Source organism: Aspergillus brasiliensis (genome assembly GCF_001889945.1).
Source record: "Aspergillus brasiliensis CBS 101740 unplaced genomic scaffold ASPBRscaffold_23, whole genome shotgun sequence".
NCBI lineage: Eukaryota > Fungi > Ascomycota > Eurotiomycetes > Eurotiales > Aspergillaceae > Aspergillus > Aspergillus brasiliensis.
The window spans coordinates 178,887-195,020 of NW_027137464.1; the positions used below are offsets into that span (position 1 = coordinate 178,887).

A 16,134-nucleotide genomic window follows, 5' to 3' on the forward strand; every position below is an offset into this window, starting at 1 on the left:
ATGTCAGTGTCGTCTCATAGACTCAGTCCTCGTGCCTAGAACTCCTAAGAAGCCCGGTGAGGTATGGGGCAGCTAGACAGAAATTTGATAGCTTGTGAAGAGGTACCCACTTTTTCGCCAAGTCACCGGATGACTCTAACTCACCGGATGGTGTCCCTGCTATCCGCCGGCGACTGGGCCTGAACAAATGCTCGATGTTGCGGTTGTTTTGCGGCCAATAATATATCACTGATGTACTCATACATAGTACTGATCATAAAATCCTAGAAGACGCCACTCTTACATCCCCAGGCGAATACTATTACTTGTGACCCAACCTGCAGGGAGGAAAAGAAACCAGCCAGGACTGCCTTGATAACGGTGAGCGAGCCAAGGTTCTGGCTCCACGTCTCGTGGGTGGCAACATCTCAGCTGATTATTTAAATAGATGGATGCACGATAGCGGGAATATTGGCTTCCGAATACATATATTTACAAGTGAGATACCCATCTGGTGTTTACCCAACTCACCAGATACCACTTTCGGCTCAGTACTCATGCCTTCTTTGGGCGTTCGCTACCAGCCTTGATTATGTGGCTAAATCTCCAACAGGCAGACTCAAAGAAAAGTCGACGGTTGTCAGCAATTGCACAAATAGCAGGTACCAGCTCAGGATGTTGATACCAAGAGGCAGCCCACCAGCTGTATGTTGGAGGGTGAGACTTGGGGTGCCAGCGTCGATGGAGAAGTAAAATCCGGATAAGCACCCAAGGCACGGCATCAGGAGGAGGAACATACTAGAGAAGACAATGTTGGTGCGAACGGAGATGACAAGGTAGAAAATGGCGAGGATGGTGGGAAAGACGAAAAAGTAGAATGGATTAAGAACATAATATTCTTTTATCTTCTCGAACCAATTAACCATATAAAGTGCGAGGTCGTGTATTATAGTCTCGCATTGTCAGCTCACGAAGGCTTTTGATTACTTCGCACCAAGTCCTGGGTGTTGACTTTTTGATACGATGTCGCGTCGTGAACTTTGCTCGACTGTCTAGCGTGCTGCCCCTGCGGAGGCGAACATGCCGGTACCATCCCACCAAGTCCCCGGAAGTGCGTTGGTGCTGAGAAATACAAAGTGGAAGCAAGTTCCAACAGAAACGGAACCGCATTTTGCGGAAGCGCAGACTGTGATCGAACGAATTAGAATAAGATCCTACCGGGAATCTAATTACCAGTTGGACCCGCTTGGATTTGCGGTCATGCGGAAAGAGTGTAGTGCCAAGATCAGCATCCAGACAATGGAATCCCGACAGCGTCAATCTGAGCATCATGCAAGTCAAGTAGGCGAGGAACGTCACTAATGTAACCGAACCAGCCCGTCTGTGGTGAACATGAACTTCCTGTAGTGGAGCGAAAAAGAGGTGCTGAGACGGACTCTCGGCCTTGCGCAACCCCATTTCAATGGTATTCTAATTTACAAGACCACCATTGTACTGCACATACTTCTTGATGTTGGATCTGGAGACTTGAATTACCAGCTTCGTCAGCCTCCAACTATGCGGCAACCTGCAACGTCCAGGGCCGCGCCAAGATGGGCTTTACGGACGACCTCAAAGCCGCAACTGCGCCAGGGACAGATCAAAGGATTCCAGGCGCCGTCGTGATGGCAGCAGATGCGACAGGTAGTTACTGTTCTTTTCGAAGATGGCTGAAGTATATACCTGACTAGCTCTAGGGAAAATCATCTTTTCCGAGGCGCAAGGGCAAACGTCGATCAACTCGGACCTTGCGAAACCTATGACGACTGATACGACGTTCTGGATAGCATCGTGTACCAAACTCATTACGACAGTGGCAGCACTACAATGTGTCGAAAAAGGCTTACTTCAACTCGACGCCCCAATCGACACGGTCCTTCTGGAATGGAAAGCCCCACAGATTCTGACAGGCTTCAAAGACTCGGGCGAGCCACAATTGAAGCCAGCAACAAAGAAGATCACGCTGCGTCAACTGCTAACTCATTCTAGTGGAATGGGGTATGACTTCTTATCACCGAAGCTAGCGCGTTGGCGACAGTGGAAAGGACAGCCTATTGGTGCATCTGAGGAGCCCCTCGTGAGTTGATCCTTTGCTTGATACCTGTAAAGCCTCTGACTGGTAGAGGCAGACCGAGCGACAGGCTCTGCTCCTCTTGCTGGAGCCAGGAGATGAATGGATGTACAGTGTCGCAACTGACTGGGTGGGGAAAATGGTCGAACGAGTTAACGGCGGTGCTCGTCTAGGTGAGCATATGAAGAAGCACATCTTTGATCCTTTGGGCATGTCTTCGACCAGCTTTCGCCTTGCCGAGAATGAGCACATCCTTGGCCGTCTCTGCGCAACAGCGCAACGAACACCAGGCGGGAGATTGACCATGTCGAATCCGTATAATCCCCCGAACCCGGCAGATGACCTGGGCGGAGGAGGGTTGTACAGCTCTGTGGCCGACTATATGAAATTTTTGATATCATTTCTGAAGAACGACGGCCTTTTGCTTCGACCAGCCACGGTGATGACCATGTTTGAGCCTCAGCTTCAAGATCCCAGTTCTCTCTTGGCTGAGACCCGCGACCCAGTAAATGGGCCAATGTTCCGCGGTGGCATAGATTGTAACGCATGGAACTTTGGCCTTGGTGGCATTTTGACCACCGCAGATGTGGAAGGAGTCTGCAGACAAGGGACATTGTCCTGGGGTGGGCTTCCCAACCTGGTACCGCTCTCCTATCCCCTCCATATACGGCGTTTGGAGCTAAAATCTCTTTCTCACGCTTTTAGTATTGGTGGATCGGCCCAGTGAGCGGCAATTGTGGAATGTATGCTTCGCAGGTACTTCCATTTGGAGACGAGATCTCCATGGCCCTCGCAGTAGGCTTGCGACGGGAGATACATGCTCTAATGAATGTGCAAAGCATCACCTGAGCATCCTGGATGCATTCTCATTTCTATCAAGAGGAGTTGATGAAGAGATATAATCTAGCAACTTGGACATAGTGTCTTGCCCTACATAGCTAGAAGCCTTCAATTGTATTGCAAACGCTACTGCCTGGGCTCCGCTCATATGCCTGATAAACCCGGTCTAACCTGTTCTCTCGCTCTATGAAGATCGCAAACATTTCCCGAAGCTATTGTATATATGAAGACTCATCTCACAGCATTCGATCCCCAAAAACCGTATTCAGGACGCCAATGGGTTTCTGCAGCTTCCCAAGTCCTTCGGACAGTGTCCCTGACATGTGTTCGTGGCGCTTTGCATGCCAACCCAGCGAGGGGGACTCGACAGCGCAATAGTCAAGGCTGCCGTCACTTTGCACACAGGGGTTACTTTTGGATGGGATCTAATTCTTGTAAAATAGACTGGACACGTCTTTGCACCATAGCAAGTGACAGGCGAATGTGCTGGTTCAATCATGGAAGGACTGGTCTTTGGGTGCCGGGTTGCCAAGCCCCATAGAGATCATCAACAGGACCGGAAAATTATAACGGAACTCAAAGGACGATCAAGAGAACAAGAACCGGATAATAACCATAGTGCCTACTTAGCGAGGAAACCGCCATCCACATTGATAAAGCTACCAGTCATCCAGCTAGCAGCAGGGCTACTGAGCACAAGAACTGCCTTGGCAACATCCTCAGCTGTTCCTAAATGCGGCCAAGGGCTTTGAGAATGCAACATTGCATTCGTCTCTTTGCCTTCGAGGAATGACCGCACCATCGCTGTCGCTAGGAAGCCCGGACAGACGGCGTTGATGTGAATCTTTTCGGGGGCATAGTCTACGGCGACTTGACGCGTGAGATTTACAACAGCGCCTTTGCTTGCGCAATATGAAGCTGAAGCAAATGAGTGTCAGTATTAAGTATAGATCAGTGCGATTTTCAAAGATGTGCAGGAGACTTATGTTCTAGAGCCAGGCTGACCTGACCACTAATTGAAGTAATATTGATAATCCAGCCACGCTCACCAGATGGTAGGGGGGCTTGTTTCATTATCTGTGTAATAGTATATTTCATGCCAAGGAAAACGCCCTGAGTATTAATAGTCTAGGATACTGGTAAGTCCTTCATACAAATAAGTGATTATTAATATAGTTTACCATGGTCTTGTCAAATGCACTGACCTGCTTGTTGACAATTTTATTGAGTCTACAAAAGAGGCCAGCATTATTCACCATACTGTGGATTCTCCGTTAGCTATATAGTTAGTTAGATAGACTGTCGTAAAGGAGCTTCTGCCAATAGATCCTGTTTGGGGGTGTGGAAACTTACATGTCCAGCCTCCTGTAAGTCTTGACTGCCAGCTATACTAAGGCTTTCACGTCTTCCTCTGAACTTATGTCTGCTTTTTGGAAGATAGTATTTCCTTTTAATATTTATTGAATCTCCTCGTGCATGGGGTTATGCAACTGCTTGTAGTCTTTAGAGTAGACTTCAGGAGTCAGGTTACTGCAAACCACGCAGGTTCCTTCAGTGGCGAGGGTAAGGGCAATTGTGTGACTATTACCTGATAATAAGCTGGTAACGACGGCTATACGTCCAGTTATACTAGAGTTAAGTGGATTATTTAGCTCTGGAAGGTACTCGCAAACTAATGATTACAGAGATAATAATGCACTTGAGGATCCCCGACATTTTGGATAGTTTAGATAGAAGCCTGTTTTGGTGAAAATTGAGTAATAATATTGTCGATTTAGTTGTTTCTACAATTGACAGACAGTAGGGGGTTTAAATGATATTAAGTATTCTAAGAGTTGCGCAACATCCGGTCTCTTGATTTTAATCATTATAGGTAACATGGTGTGAGAGCGGATCTGGCATTTGGACCTGGAGAACCACAGTCTATTTAGTAAGAGTGGAACCGCAACCTCTTATACACGGATGGATAAAAGATGGGTAACTTTCTGGAGGAAGGATTATTCTCTCTACTTTTTTTGATCTTATTGAATAATTAATCTACTCTGGGGCCTATTTATCACTCCTTGCCTCTATTACTGTCTGGTTCTCATGTGACCTGAGACTTGAGGGCTGATATGTTGTGAGCTGAATATTACAATAAGAATCTTTATCCAATAAACCTAAGCACTACTGTTATCATAGGGGTCATAGTCCGGAGTGTTGTATAATTGTTATGATATGAAAGCCCGAAACTCATTAACTAAGATATATATATTTTTGGTATCTCTGCTGGGAAAGTCTGGCTGCCCCATATTATATTATATAAAATTAAGACCGTACAAGTTGGAGCTCTTGTTAATTAAGGATATATTATATCTTTTTGCTAAGAATGTTGTTAGACACCTTGGTTAAAATTTAGAGTTTAAATAATATATTTTAAGCTTCCTTTTTCTGATATTAAGTCCAATCTCATTCCCTGCGGACACGGGAGACTGGTTGTTGATAGTTAGTTTGTTGTAAAATGCAGAGATAAGTATTATAGTGACATGGGATTGGGCCATAAGTCAGACAAGTATCTCTAGGTTTGTATATATAGCTTACACCTAGTGTAATGATCTCTTGAAAGAGCCTTTCCTTGTAGACTTAGTGAATGAACCCCTGCGTCTGTGCTAACTATTTATTTAGTATAGTGAGTTTTCATTTAGAGTTCTAGAAATAGTTTCTCAGTGTCGAACACTAAAACCAATCTTAAATCCGAGGGCATATGTTCTACATGTCTTAGTAAAGAGGCCCTTAAAATTCGGGCGACTCTTAGTATCATACCTTGAATGCTGGAAGGCTATTCTGCTAATATTTCTTTCCTAGCCTCTCTTAATGCTCTCTAGAATGCTGATCCTAGGCCTTTGTATCTAGACTGCCATAATATTAACTAATCCTATGAATGTATGTCATATTTTGGTACAGTACTAACATATTATTTCCTGGTGACTGTATCACCTGATTATTGTTCAAAAACAACTCAATGTAATAATGTGAAATCCCGTTTCGGGCTCCTGTGTATAGAAATCTAATTGTACATATGTCATATTAAAAGATGGATATGTTGAAAGTCTCCTTAAGATCCATCCATACTCTCCGGGGCTTTGGGTGCATCTTCTATTATGCTACTTGGTAGTAAGATTTAGTTAGCCTCTGGTTCAACCCTGTATGGGAGAGTCAGCCTCGGCTCCACTAGTTAACCATTTGCCCAGGATACAGGGTGTGTACTTAACTCTATAGTAAGTAACCCACAATATTTCTCCTCTCAGCAAGAGCACCGTAAGAGCCTGTTATATATTACCAAAAGACTTATCCTCCTTAGTCTTTGGATGATTTGTTCTATAATTATATACTATGGCAACCACAAGACCGACCTATCTGATAGAACACCGTGCAAGACCAGCTCTGTATATTAAAAGCGGCCGGCGACAGTATCAAAGCTGTGATCACTGCTGTCAAAACTGTTGTGCCTGTAATGCGGCAGCGTTGGGGGTGGCTCCTTTTTTAGGAGAGAATTATAGTAATAAGAATGCTCCCAAGGCATGCTCCTTGTGTACCCAGTTGAAAAAGTAATGTACTTTTAATTGGCTCTTAAGTCAACCCAGAAGCGCTTTGCCTTGAAGTATTAAATGTAAAATTGATGCTCACTCTACTGCTACAGGCTATATAATTAGCATGTTATCTTCTGATACTCTATATGAATCGGCTTATCCCGACGTATTTTCAGGTGGCCTTGAGTTGACTGGTATCGGTGCGTATGAAACTGCTGTTCTAGATCTCACTAATGATATCCACGGTTCCTCTTTGCCAGAGTTACCCTGGAATCTTCATGAATTCGACGTGATCTTACAGCCCAAATACCAGCCGCTCAAACCCCTTTATACACATCCTAGCTTCATGGCCACTTCTATTTCCGCAGGATATATAATGCCTTTCGACCACTTCAATATGCAACGGTGTGACCGGCCTAAACGCTTTAATCTGACAAGTCCAGAAGTGTTGGACTCAAGTGCATTTCACTATGATGATGGCACCGGTTCGATTGCATCATCGCTTCTACATTCTGACAGTCGCACAGTCCATCCAGGCCAACCAGAGTATCTGACCATGGAGCATTGCGACCTTTCCATTGGTAGTGACCTCCCGGCAATGACAGGTGCTTTTGACGTCAACAGCCTTCAATCTGGCTCTCGAAAGAGCTCAGTTCCTACGGGCCAATGGGCTAACGACCGTGATGGAATTTTTGATCCATTCAATTCTCTGCAAGAAAGCATCTCGCTGGGCACAAATAATTCGCTTATCTCCTCCAGCCTATTACGCATCTACTATAATAGCTTTGAGAACGCTCTATCTTGCTGGGTGACCGAGAGTAATTGTCCGTACCGGAAAGTGAAGCGTGAAGAATGTGAATTACTACATCCGCCTCCAACCCGAACGGCTGAAGTGCGTCACCATCTCAGCATCTACGCACGAGTTTGTCGGCTTGATGAAACATTCGCGCCTTTGCATGGTCAATTGGTGACAAAGTCAGTCAGCCACAAAGCATCGAAATCCATCTATGCTGCCATATTGGCTTTTGCCAGTCAATGGTCTCGCGCTCGACACACAAATACTTCCTTTGACAGTTTCAATAGCATGGCAAGCCGATCACCGAACACCTCTGCTACCTTTGACGAGATTGCGGCACCTTTCGAAAGTCTGCTTCAGCAGAGTCTCTGGCATGAATGCCGAAGATCCCTTGTTGCTTGCAATAATTCGGGCTCTTTCAAGGTCATCTTTGCGCGAATGATATTCTCAATGACACAGAAACCTCACGCTATTAGGGAGCAGGAAAATAGTCTGGGCGCTCAAGACTGGTCCCATGACCCAGCAGGCCCTGACCGTTTCAGGGTTCAGTACCCGAGCGGAGCAGCCAATCTCAGTACAACTACGTTACCCTCGGCAAGCTTTAATTCTGGAGATATGCGCGGTCTTGAAGCCGACAGACGGGCACATATCAATGCCGTCACGGACTGGGACGGCCCGCCGGTTTATACCTGGAGAAAGCACTTCGCCACCTTGCTTCTTGGCGACGGAGGATAGAAAGACCGGCGTCTTCGCAAACATGTACAGCAATAAATGCTCAATTGCCCCGTGGGGATGACATGCAGAGTTTCGATATGCTTTTTTGGCTGGGTGTGATGTGCGACACTACCTCGTCTGCACTCACTCAACGCCCTCCGGTGATAGGTGAACACGATTGTGAACTTCCGAAAGCCACATCAAGCCAATCCCAGGCCATAAATCAAACCTCTTATGCTCAGAGATTGTCCACGTACGGCATCGGCGACACGAATAGAGCAGACAGTGCGCCTGAGCTATGGGGGACCTATCTTTTGAGCCCCCGGCTTCCCAGCGGTGCCAAAGCTCGATGGCCTTGTAGCACAGGTGAAGCTTTTGCAATCTTACAGGAAGCGATCCCTGTCAAGGTTTTGCTGTGGCGCAGAGTTGCAAGGCTGCAGACTCTCAACGCGTGGGCAGATCAGAAAGATGTCGAAGATTTGATCTCTGCGACACTATTGGTTTATCAACATTGGACTGTAACTTACGATCAGTTTATGCGCGATTGCATAGCCAATCACCAGGCTCTTCCTGCGAGAGTACAGTCCTGGTATGTTATACTTGCCATGCACTGGCATCTGGGTTGTCTATTGGCTGCCAATTATATTGAGCGGGTAGATGACGACTCGCTGTCGACAAACTTACAGAGGTCACTTCGACGATCATCTGGCCTTGTCCAGAGCTGAAAAAAGCAAATAGCAACGCAATAGCCGATCTGGCTCGAGTTTCCTGTTCAACTGGCTGTCACACGTTTCGAGACAGTACTGAGTTTCATCCTGCTTTGAGTATGTCTCCTCTACTCACAGAGCCATGGACGAATGTGCTTGTACAGGCACTCGAAAAGGCATGTAGCGTGTTTCTTACATGGCTCTCAAGACGACACCACGTGTTAAACAAGCAGAATGATTGGGTATATCTCAATACCAATTACTCAGATCTTTGCAGGCGTGCTTCCAGTTGCATTTACGGACTGAAAATGCTTGAACAAAAGTCCGATTCGGCCAACTTAATCGCAGCTGCATTAGAAACACAGCCTAACTTTATCACAAGCGATAAAGCATCATCTTTATCGTCCATCGCGTGAGACAGTGGAGCAATGTATTGGTTGGAGGCCTAATGGAGGATCTTGAAGACGTACTCGACTTGCATTTTTTGAGAACCACGTTGTATAGTAAAGAGGGCTCCAATCCATTTACTCTCATCTAAAATTCAACCTCCTCTAATTAGCTTCTCTCAGTGGATCCATGTCTTGCTGTTTCGAGTTAATTGTTCTAGCGCCTCGATATGAGCGGCTTCCAGCCTGGAGATTCGGAAATTTGCAGGCTGGGATTATCAACTTTGGATCAATATTTAACCTGGTCACATATCAAAAGTTGACACCACAGGTTGTGCCTCCTACGAAAGCTATAAGAGCTCACAGTAAAACCCTGGGATCGGCCTAAGCTTCGCAACCCGCAACCTGGTGTTTGCAAAGCAGATTGCGCCGTACCAGGTGGGCTTCTACATCGCAGTCATCCCGCAGGTCTTGTTGAGAATGGGTTGTTCGTGTCAGCTACTTGTGAGAGGGTCGATGAGAGGATTTTTATTCAGTTTATTGTGAGTGTTTGTCTCATTATCATTATTCTATTAGGGGAAATGAGGGCAATGGCCCCATACTTACTTTGTCCTAACTTTATGATTCTAAGATGTATAATAGATTTAGACTTGCACAAATCACATAAGAGATGTGATAAAGATTATTATATATTATGTAGATTATAGATTCGATTTGAAAACTTACATAAATTAAAGAGTTATGCTACTTTAGACATGGCAAGGCTCGTCCGAAAAGCTCGGGATCGCCCGGCTCGGCTCGTGCCAAGACGACCCCGAGCCTGCTTATATAAGGCTCGCGAGCGGGTTTTTAAAGTTTTAAAGCTCGCCCGCCAAGCTTCGAGCTACCCGGCGAGCCTGCCAAGCATTCCTATTAGTTCTGGTATTTCAAAGCCCCACTTGAACCCGGTTCAACCCTACACGTAAAAACACGCTACGCGTTGAATCAAAACAAATCATTTTTATTAAATAATTCATTTAATTTTCAATATTTTCAAAAACTAATTGAATGTAGTGAATCAGTTCAGTGAATAGATATTTTTAATATTTTTTAGTATTTTTTTAGCTTCCTAATTGGGCTAGTTCTAGCTTAAGTCAGATTATATTCAAAGATATATATTTTATTAATAGGATGTCTATTGATGTAAAACCATTGAAATTAAAAATTTCAGGTAAACTAAACTAACTAGATTAGGTAGAAACTAAACTTAATTAGGAAGGTCTTTCCGCTCTGAAGCACGTGACAAGCTCGAATAGGCTCGACGGGCGAGCCTAGCTAATCAGAAATTTTCCCGGCCCCGAGCCGAGCCTGGCCAATCAGAGCTCGAAGCTCGAACGGGCGGATCCCTGATCCTCTAAAGCTCGCCCGGCTCGCCCGTTTGCCATGTCTAATAATAATTAATTAAAAGAGTGAAAATTATATTATTATATTCTGTATATAAAGCACTATTAAATGATACTAGTTTCGAACTTATCGGACATCATTTGACTGTTGTCCTGTTGTGAAGATTTCCCTACTAGAAGGGGTTGGTGGACTTTGGGGTCATTCTTTGTTTCACTCGAAATTGCTAGTGTATGGTTCTGGCAGGATAACGAGACTGCGATACCTAAGGTTGATATGATACTGTAGAAAGCATCCCAAGTCATTGGGATCTATACTAATGAATTGGCCGAGATATGTGTATATTTTATCTGGCATAAAAATAAGGATAAGCCTGTTGGCATTCGACCAGCGAACGATATCTATGATCTCAGGCCTTTACAAAAAAATTTAGAAAAAAAAAAAAAAAGTGAACTCTGGTGGGATGCGATCGTTGAACCACATTCCCTGGCCGCTTTTCAGATTCCGAGTCTGTATTTCAGTACAGATATCCAAATTCATGGAATTTATTCACAAAACTGCATTACATTATGCATGGTTTTTGCTAGCGGCGAAGACAAAACAAGCTTGCGGCCTAACCTTGAAATTCTGCATTGTAAAAGTTCAAGGAAACATAAGCTAATATCCCAGCTCAAATGACTTCGAATTTTGCGCTGCTAGGCTCGCCCCCATTACAAGCGCTCAAATCCATCGGACAAGCACTCATGATTACGACACACTCTTGCTCTGCCTTCAACGTTATAAAATCCCCCGCTTTGCTTTCCGGGTTCAAGCATTGCAAATCGGCTCCATTGATATTGACCTTCATGAATAAATTCAATGGATCAGGCATCCAGCCACTCTCAAGAAACTTCAAAATGTGACTAATTGAAGGCTCTGTGCATTGTTGTACAGCGTTGTAAAGATTGTTGGCGCAACTGTCATGGTCTTTGTCGGCGCCTAGTTGGAGATAGCGCTCCGGAGAACACGCAGCGTAGAGGACGTCGTGTATACCAGGAGATGTGTCCTCAATAATTGTTAAAATAGGATCCCGTCTGTTGTCGAGGAAAGACTCGTGAATAGACGGAAGAAGTTTATGTAAGGTAGACCGGGTGTGAGTCATTGACATATATGTTGGAAAGGTGGGTGTTGACGGAATGGAAAAGGCGAAGGTGTCAATGACCTGGCCTCCGGCGGAGTCTATGACCTTAATTGACTGGCCGACGTGTAGTCGCTGTATCGCGAACCGACGAGCAGGAATAATGGGCATGCTGTCCTAATAGTTGTTGGCAGAATATAGAAATGAAAAGAAAGTTGCTAGGTTTTACATCTTCAGCACAGAGTCAAATATTTATAGCTAGATATGATGCCGTCAGCACTAACTAGAAATGGTATTTCAAAGCGATAGACATGCTGATTATGATTATTACCCCAATTTCTCGAGTCCATTCTATCCCAAGTGCCCGTTACCCCAAATGCGAACCACGGGAGGAAACCAGAACGCAGAGCGATGATCGTAATACAATAATATACAGGTATCACCTATACCCCTCAAGCGAATGCGGCATATTACTCCGCTGTGAAAGAAGCTGTATTTGGGAAAAAACCAGGGATTTGATGTTCGAAGATTAAGGTTCCCATACAGTATGTATATCTTGGCATTACGAATTCATTCGTTTGACCGCCTGTGGAAGTGCCAACCAAGAAAACTAGGTGAGGATTGGGAAAGTTGACATGGGACATTCAGGTTCTCACCTTACAGGTAATAAAAATCTCTCTGCTAACATAATAATCCGGTAATTTACGGTACATCCCCAAAACGAAATGACCCCGACATAGCTTCTTCGAAAGTAGTTTAGCGTATAATGGCATTTAAGGTTCGGGGATGACAACATGCGAGGTGTCGGGGTGAATGAATTCATCTATCCATCCATAATGTATCAGTTGACAGCCCTACAATATACAATAGGGCATTGGAGTTAGATGCCGGTCACTTCAAAGCAGTCATGTAACTGTATGAAATTGACATGGAACTTTATGATGATGATTTGAACTCATATATTAGAAAGAAGAAAATGCAGAGTCATGGGTGGATGGACACTCAACGCGGTGGAGCCGGTGGGATGAGGAATGGGATAATAATAGAATCTGGCATGAAATTGAAGATGATTATCATGATGATATTGACAACAACAGTGACTTCTGGAGAAGAGCAGCGGACGGCCGCAGACTAAGTATCTTTCTTTTTGTTATTATTTCAAAAGAAAACGAACTCGGTGGATTAATCTTGCGGAATAGGTCTAAAGTTGAAGGGTCATTCAATCCGAAATCAGAGAGACAGCAGATGCATCTCCAACGCTTATGCAATTCATACTATATATCGTCAAGAATGGGTATTACTTTCTTCACATTTTCGACCCAGTCACAAATATTTTCTACAAATGTGCAAGCGATTCCCGGCATGACCCCTTTGCTAACGAAGAACCCTGGATTTTGATCCTTATGTATGTGCTCATTTGCTATTCTGTCAATGTGGAGATGTTAGTACCAGAAATATGGTCAAATGAATGGCCTCAAAATTATAAAGAAAATGGATGTGCTCGGAAAAGAATAGATGTCGTATTCCTGTGGGTATGGTCAGCATTGCCAAGAGAGTAGTGCTTGTTGCGGTAGTGGCTATTGCGGTAGTGGCTATTGCGGTAGTGGCTATTGCGGGAAGTATTCGTTCTAACTCTTGGCTCACTACCGGGGTCTCTCAAAGCCAATGACAAAATTAGCGCGTAGTGATGATGATGTAATTCGAAGCAATCGATCATTTACCGGCTTGTGATACCTAGTGTATGATTCACAGATGGCTTTTTTATTTTGCATGTTTCGGTTATGATCTGTTGATCTAGTCGGAGTCCCATATAAATTGCCAGAAACAGGGCTATAGCAGTACAGAGTTCTTTGTGTGAGCTTGGTTGGCTGATACAGGATTATGTTGTCGGTTTTTCAAAAAAGACCAAAGGATCAAAGAATATAAAATCAGGAGTTGTATTTCACGACAAAAGAGGGAGGTGGACGAGAGAAGAAGAAAGCCTGGCCCAAGAGAGCTAACTAATACTCAGTTCTAAAATTATGTGCCATGAATCTCCACGGCTTTCTGATGGAGGACAAGCCCGCCTGAGGCGTCAGTCGGCCTTATAATGGGCTCAGCCAGCGAGAAGGGCTGCGGCCAAGTGAAGATTAACAAGGCAACGCATAACCCAGTATGTTAAAACATACAGGTCTTTCCCATTCGACCAAAAAGCAATAAAGGTGTTAGGTTTATATCTAACACAGTAGTACGAAATAGAGCATTGTATTGATGATATTCGCCAAGCCTTAATGTGCAACCCCGATATCTCAGCCAGCACCATTTTTTGGCAGGACGGTATCCGTCTCCCTCAGCCAGATTTTACCCTGTATGTATCTTCAATGTCGGTCTTGACCTTCAGCCCAAAATTCTTGAGCCGTGGAATTCGAACAAAACCGCCCTAACATACAACAGGTATAAGACATGCGTCAACTGGGAGCAGTTCAATGCCTGGGCAGCTGAACGACAATTCTCAATGTTCGATCAGAAATCGCTAATCAACCCCCTATACGGTGAATTACTAAAGACCACTTCTCGTAGATTTCGATTGTATACCGCCACTGACGAACGTCACCGGATAGGAATTGCCTTTTCTATGATCAATGGCTCAATCGAATTCACCCACCCTGGAACCGATATGCATGTTGTCTGGCCAGAAGAAGGTAACTCGAGCTAAAGCAGGAGCGGGTTTTAAGTTCGAAACGCCAGGAGCTTGTGAGAGGTCAATTCGACGGACCTCCGAAGTTTGGGCACCGGCATCTACAATGGATACAGCAACCTCAGAGGTTTCGGTGATAGGTTGAAAATCCCGCGCAATACACGGACAATCATGTGATGTCCAGAGGGCTTTGCGAGGAATAAACCTGTACATAAATTGCCTGTGTTTTAGTTGCTTCCGAGGTCATAGTTACTATTCTGATCCTATTGGCCTATTCAAGACATTCTTATTTTGGTATTTGTAATAACTAGTAAAACATTGTGAGGGCAGCTATAGCGTATGTACATAACTTTGCCGGCCACCTAATCATAGGACAATCAATCATCGTGCCCCGTGATACCTTTCTATCTTTCCTATCTTAGCGCCGAAGTCTCCCCGCAGCACAGTTGCAACCTGGCACGAGAACTTGCGTAGAGAACCTCAAGCCCCGTGGCAGTCCATGTTGTCTTTTCTCACAGCCGGTTCTTTCATCATTATTGATTCTGCATAAGATCTGTCTCGCTCAAAACTGCGGCTAAACTTGCACATCGGCTCCATGGTTTCGGCTAGCCCGACACGGTCGGTATCCGGCCACAACGATGAGAGCCAGGAGGATTCTCTACATCTAATCGCCATAAACGAGACACAGGAAGAGCTGCCAAGTACCAGTCTGCCGGCAGATAATCTTGAAATACTTGCTCTGGCTAGTGGATTTGGGACGTGGGTCTTTCACTAGGTGAAAAACTGCGGTTTGAGACTAACATTTTATCAGACTCCAGCTTGTCTTTGCTCTCTTGGCCTCATATGGATCTGTAATACGACCCTCCAGACAAATTACAGTTACCAGCTGACAGTAATATCCAGGCGCAGCTGCTGTCTGCTGGAATCAGCCAAGCGGCAACGGGGTTAACCTGGATGGCCGGACCACTTGCAGGGACTTTCGTTCAGCCTTTGATCGGTATAATAAGTGACAAATTCGGCCATCAAAAAATGATTGTCGCTACCGGTGTCATTGTCTTGTCGCATCGCTTGTAGGGCTCGGCTGGGCGCCGGATCTGAGAGAGCAAAGGAGTGAAACAGCGAAGGCTTTGGTGTTGGTATTTATATGCACTCTAAATCTTGCCGTGCAGCCAGTCCAGTTCCGTCTACAGATCCTAATCAATGAAGTGTGTCGTCTGGAACAGCTGACCATGGCGTCGGCTTGGGTTACGCGCATGATCGGGATAGGAAATATTCTTGCGCAGCTCGCTGGATCGGTTGGCACGACGAAACTACAACCGTTCACGACTGGGAGTCACTTTAAGGATTTATGTGTGCTGACGTCGATTGGTCTTATTGTTACTACAATCGGACTGGGACTGTTTGTCAGGGCTGGGATGAAGCACAAATCCCCATTAGAGGGAGGAAATAATGGGCAATGTAGGTTTGTAGGGCCGTGGAAGGACATACGGAGTATTTTCCCGGGTGCAGCCGGCGTTTGGAGGTTTCAGGTGCTTTCCTGGATGGGGTGGTTCCATTTTCTACACTATGTCACTACGTAAGTGATCTCTGTTACAGTCTTGAAAAGTGAATTGGTTGTTCTAAATAATTAATTACTTTAGATATATCAATTCCCTTTGTAAGATTTAAATAATATTAGTTTCAATACTAGTACTTCTGTTAACTCTAATGAACAGCTTTCTATAATCTCCTTTAGAATGCAAGAAAAGTAGACAAGACAGGATAATAGTTTATTAGAATAGAGTCTTTATAATTTAGATCCAGAGTAATACTTTTAAATGTATACCTATTATTAATTTTAAACATCCTACTTTTTGTGA

The 16,134-nt window shown here is 44.7% G+C and overlaps 6 protein-coding genes across 6 annotated transcripts; 4 read left to right on the top strand and 2 right to left on the bottom strand.

Annotated features, from left to right (window-relative positions):
* Positions 1 to 1,571: 1,571 nt before the first annotated feature.
* Positions 1,572 to 2,938, top strand: ASPBRDRAFT_60021 (serine hydrolase domain-containing protein; the record flags this gene model as incomplete). Its single annotated transcript, XM_067628155.1, has 4 exons — positions 1,572 to 1,662; positions 1,716 to 2,095; positions 2,148 to 2,729; positions 2,795 to 2,938. 4 exons carry the CDS (start codon positions 1,572 to 1,574, stop codon positions 2,936 to 2,938), a joined length of 1,197 nt encoding a protein of 398 aa, XP_067473414.1.
* Positions 2,939 to 3,551: 613 nt separating this feature from the next.
* On the bottom strand, positions 3,552 to 4,645 carry ASPBRDRAFT_60022 (SDR family NAD(P)-dependent oxidoreductase; the record flags this gene model as incomplete). Its single annotated transcript, XM_067628157.1, has 5 exons — positions 3,552 to 3,847; positions 3,940 to 4,057; positions 4,111 to 4,159; positions 4,421 to 4,558; positions 4,629 to 4,645. The coding sequence occupies 5 exons, from the start codon at positions 4,643 to 4,645 to the stop codon at positions 3,552 to 3,554; spliced, it is 618 nt and encodes a 205-aa protein (XP_067473415.1).
* A 2,250-nt stretch (positions 4,646 to 6,895) lies between these two features.
* Positions 6,896 to 8,029, top strand: ASPBRDRAFT_201263 (uncharacterized protein; the record flags this gene model as incomplete). Its single annotated transcript, XM_067621529.1, has 1 exon — positions 6,896 to 8,029. One exon carries the CDS (start codon positions 6,896 to 6,898, stop codon positions 8,027 to 8,029), a length of 1,134 nt encoding a protein of 377 aa, XP_067473416.1.
* Positions 8,030 to 10,930: 2,901 nt separating this feature from the next.
* ASPBRDRAFT_49222 (uncharacterized protein) lies at positions 10,931 to 11,807 on the bottom strand. The gene has a single exon (XM_067626282.1). It carries the CDS (start codon positions 11,767 to 11,769, stop codon positions 11,152 to 11,154), a length of 618 nt encoding a protein of 205 aa, XP_067473417.1. The 5' UTR covers positions 11,770 to 11,807; the 3' UTR covers positions 10,931 to 11,151.
* A 1,880-nt stretch (positions 11,808 to 13,687) lies between these two features.
* On the top strand, positions 13,688 to 14,392 carry ASPBRDRAFT_69998 (uncharacterized protein; the record flags this gene model as incomplete). The annotated part of the gene is made up of 3 exons (XM_067629051.1): positions 13,688 to 13,750; positions 13,827 to 13,945; positions 14,032 to 14,392. 3 exons carry the CDS (start codon positions 13,688 to 13,690, stop codon positions 14,291 to 14,293), a joined length of 444 nt encoding a protein of 147 aa, XP_067473418.1. The 3' UTR covers positions 14,294 to 14,392.
* Positions 14,393 to 14,870: 478 nt separating this feature from the next.
* ASPBRDRAFT_201265 (uncharacterized protein) lies at positions 14,871 to 15,349 on the top strand (the record flags this gene model as incomplete). Its single annotated transcript, XM_067621530.1, has 3 exons — positions 14,871 to 15,034; positions 15,087 to 15,126; positions 15,179 to 15,349. The coding sequence occupies 3 exons, from the start codon at positions 14,871 to 14,873 to the stop codon at positions 15,347 to 15,349; spliced, it is 375 nt and encodes a 124-aa protein (XP_067473419.1).
* Positions 15,350 to 16,134: the final 785 nt, after the last annotated feature.

Bases quoted from the DNA above. Each gene is read 5' to 3' on its own strand.
- ASPBRDRAFT_49222 (XM_067626282.1), bottom strand. From the start codon at position 11,769: ATGCCCATTATTCCTGCTCGTCGGTTCGCGATACAGCGACTACACGTC.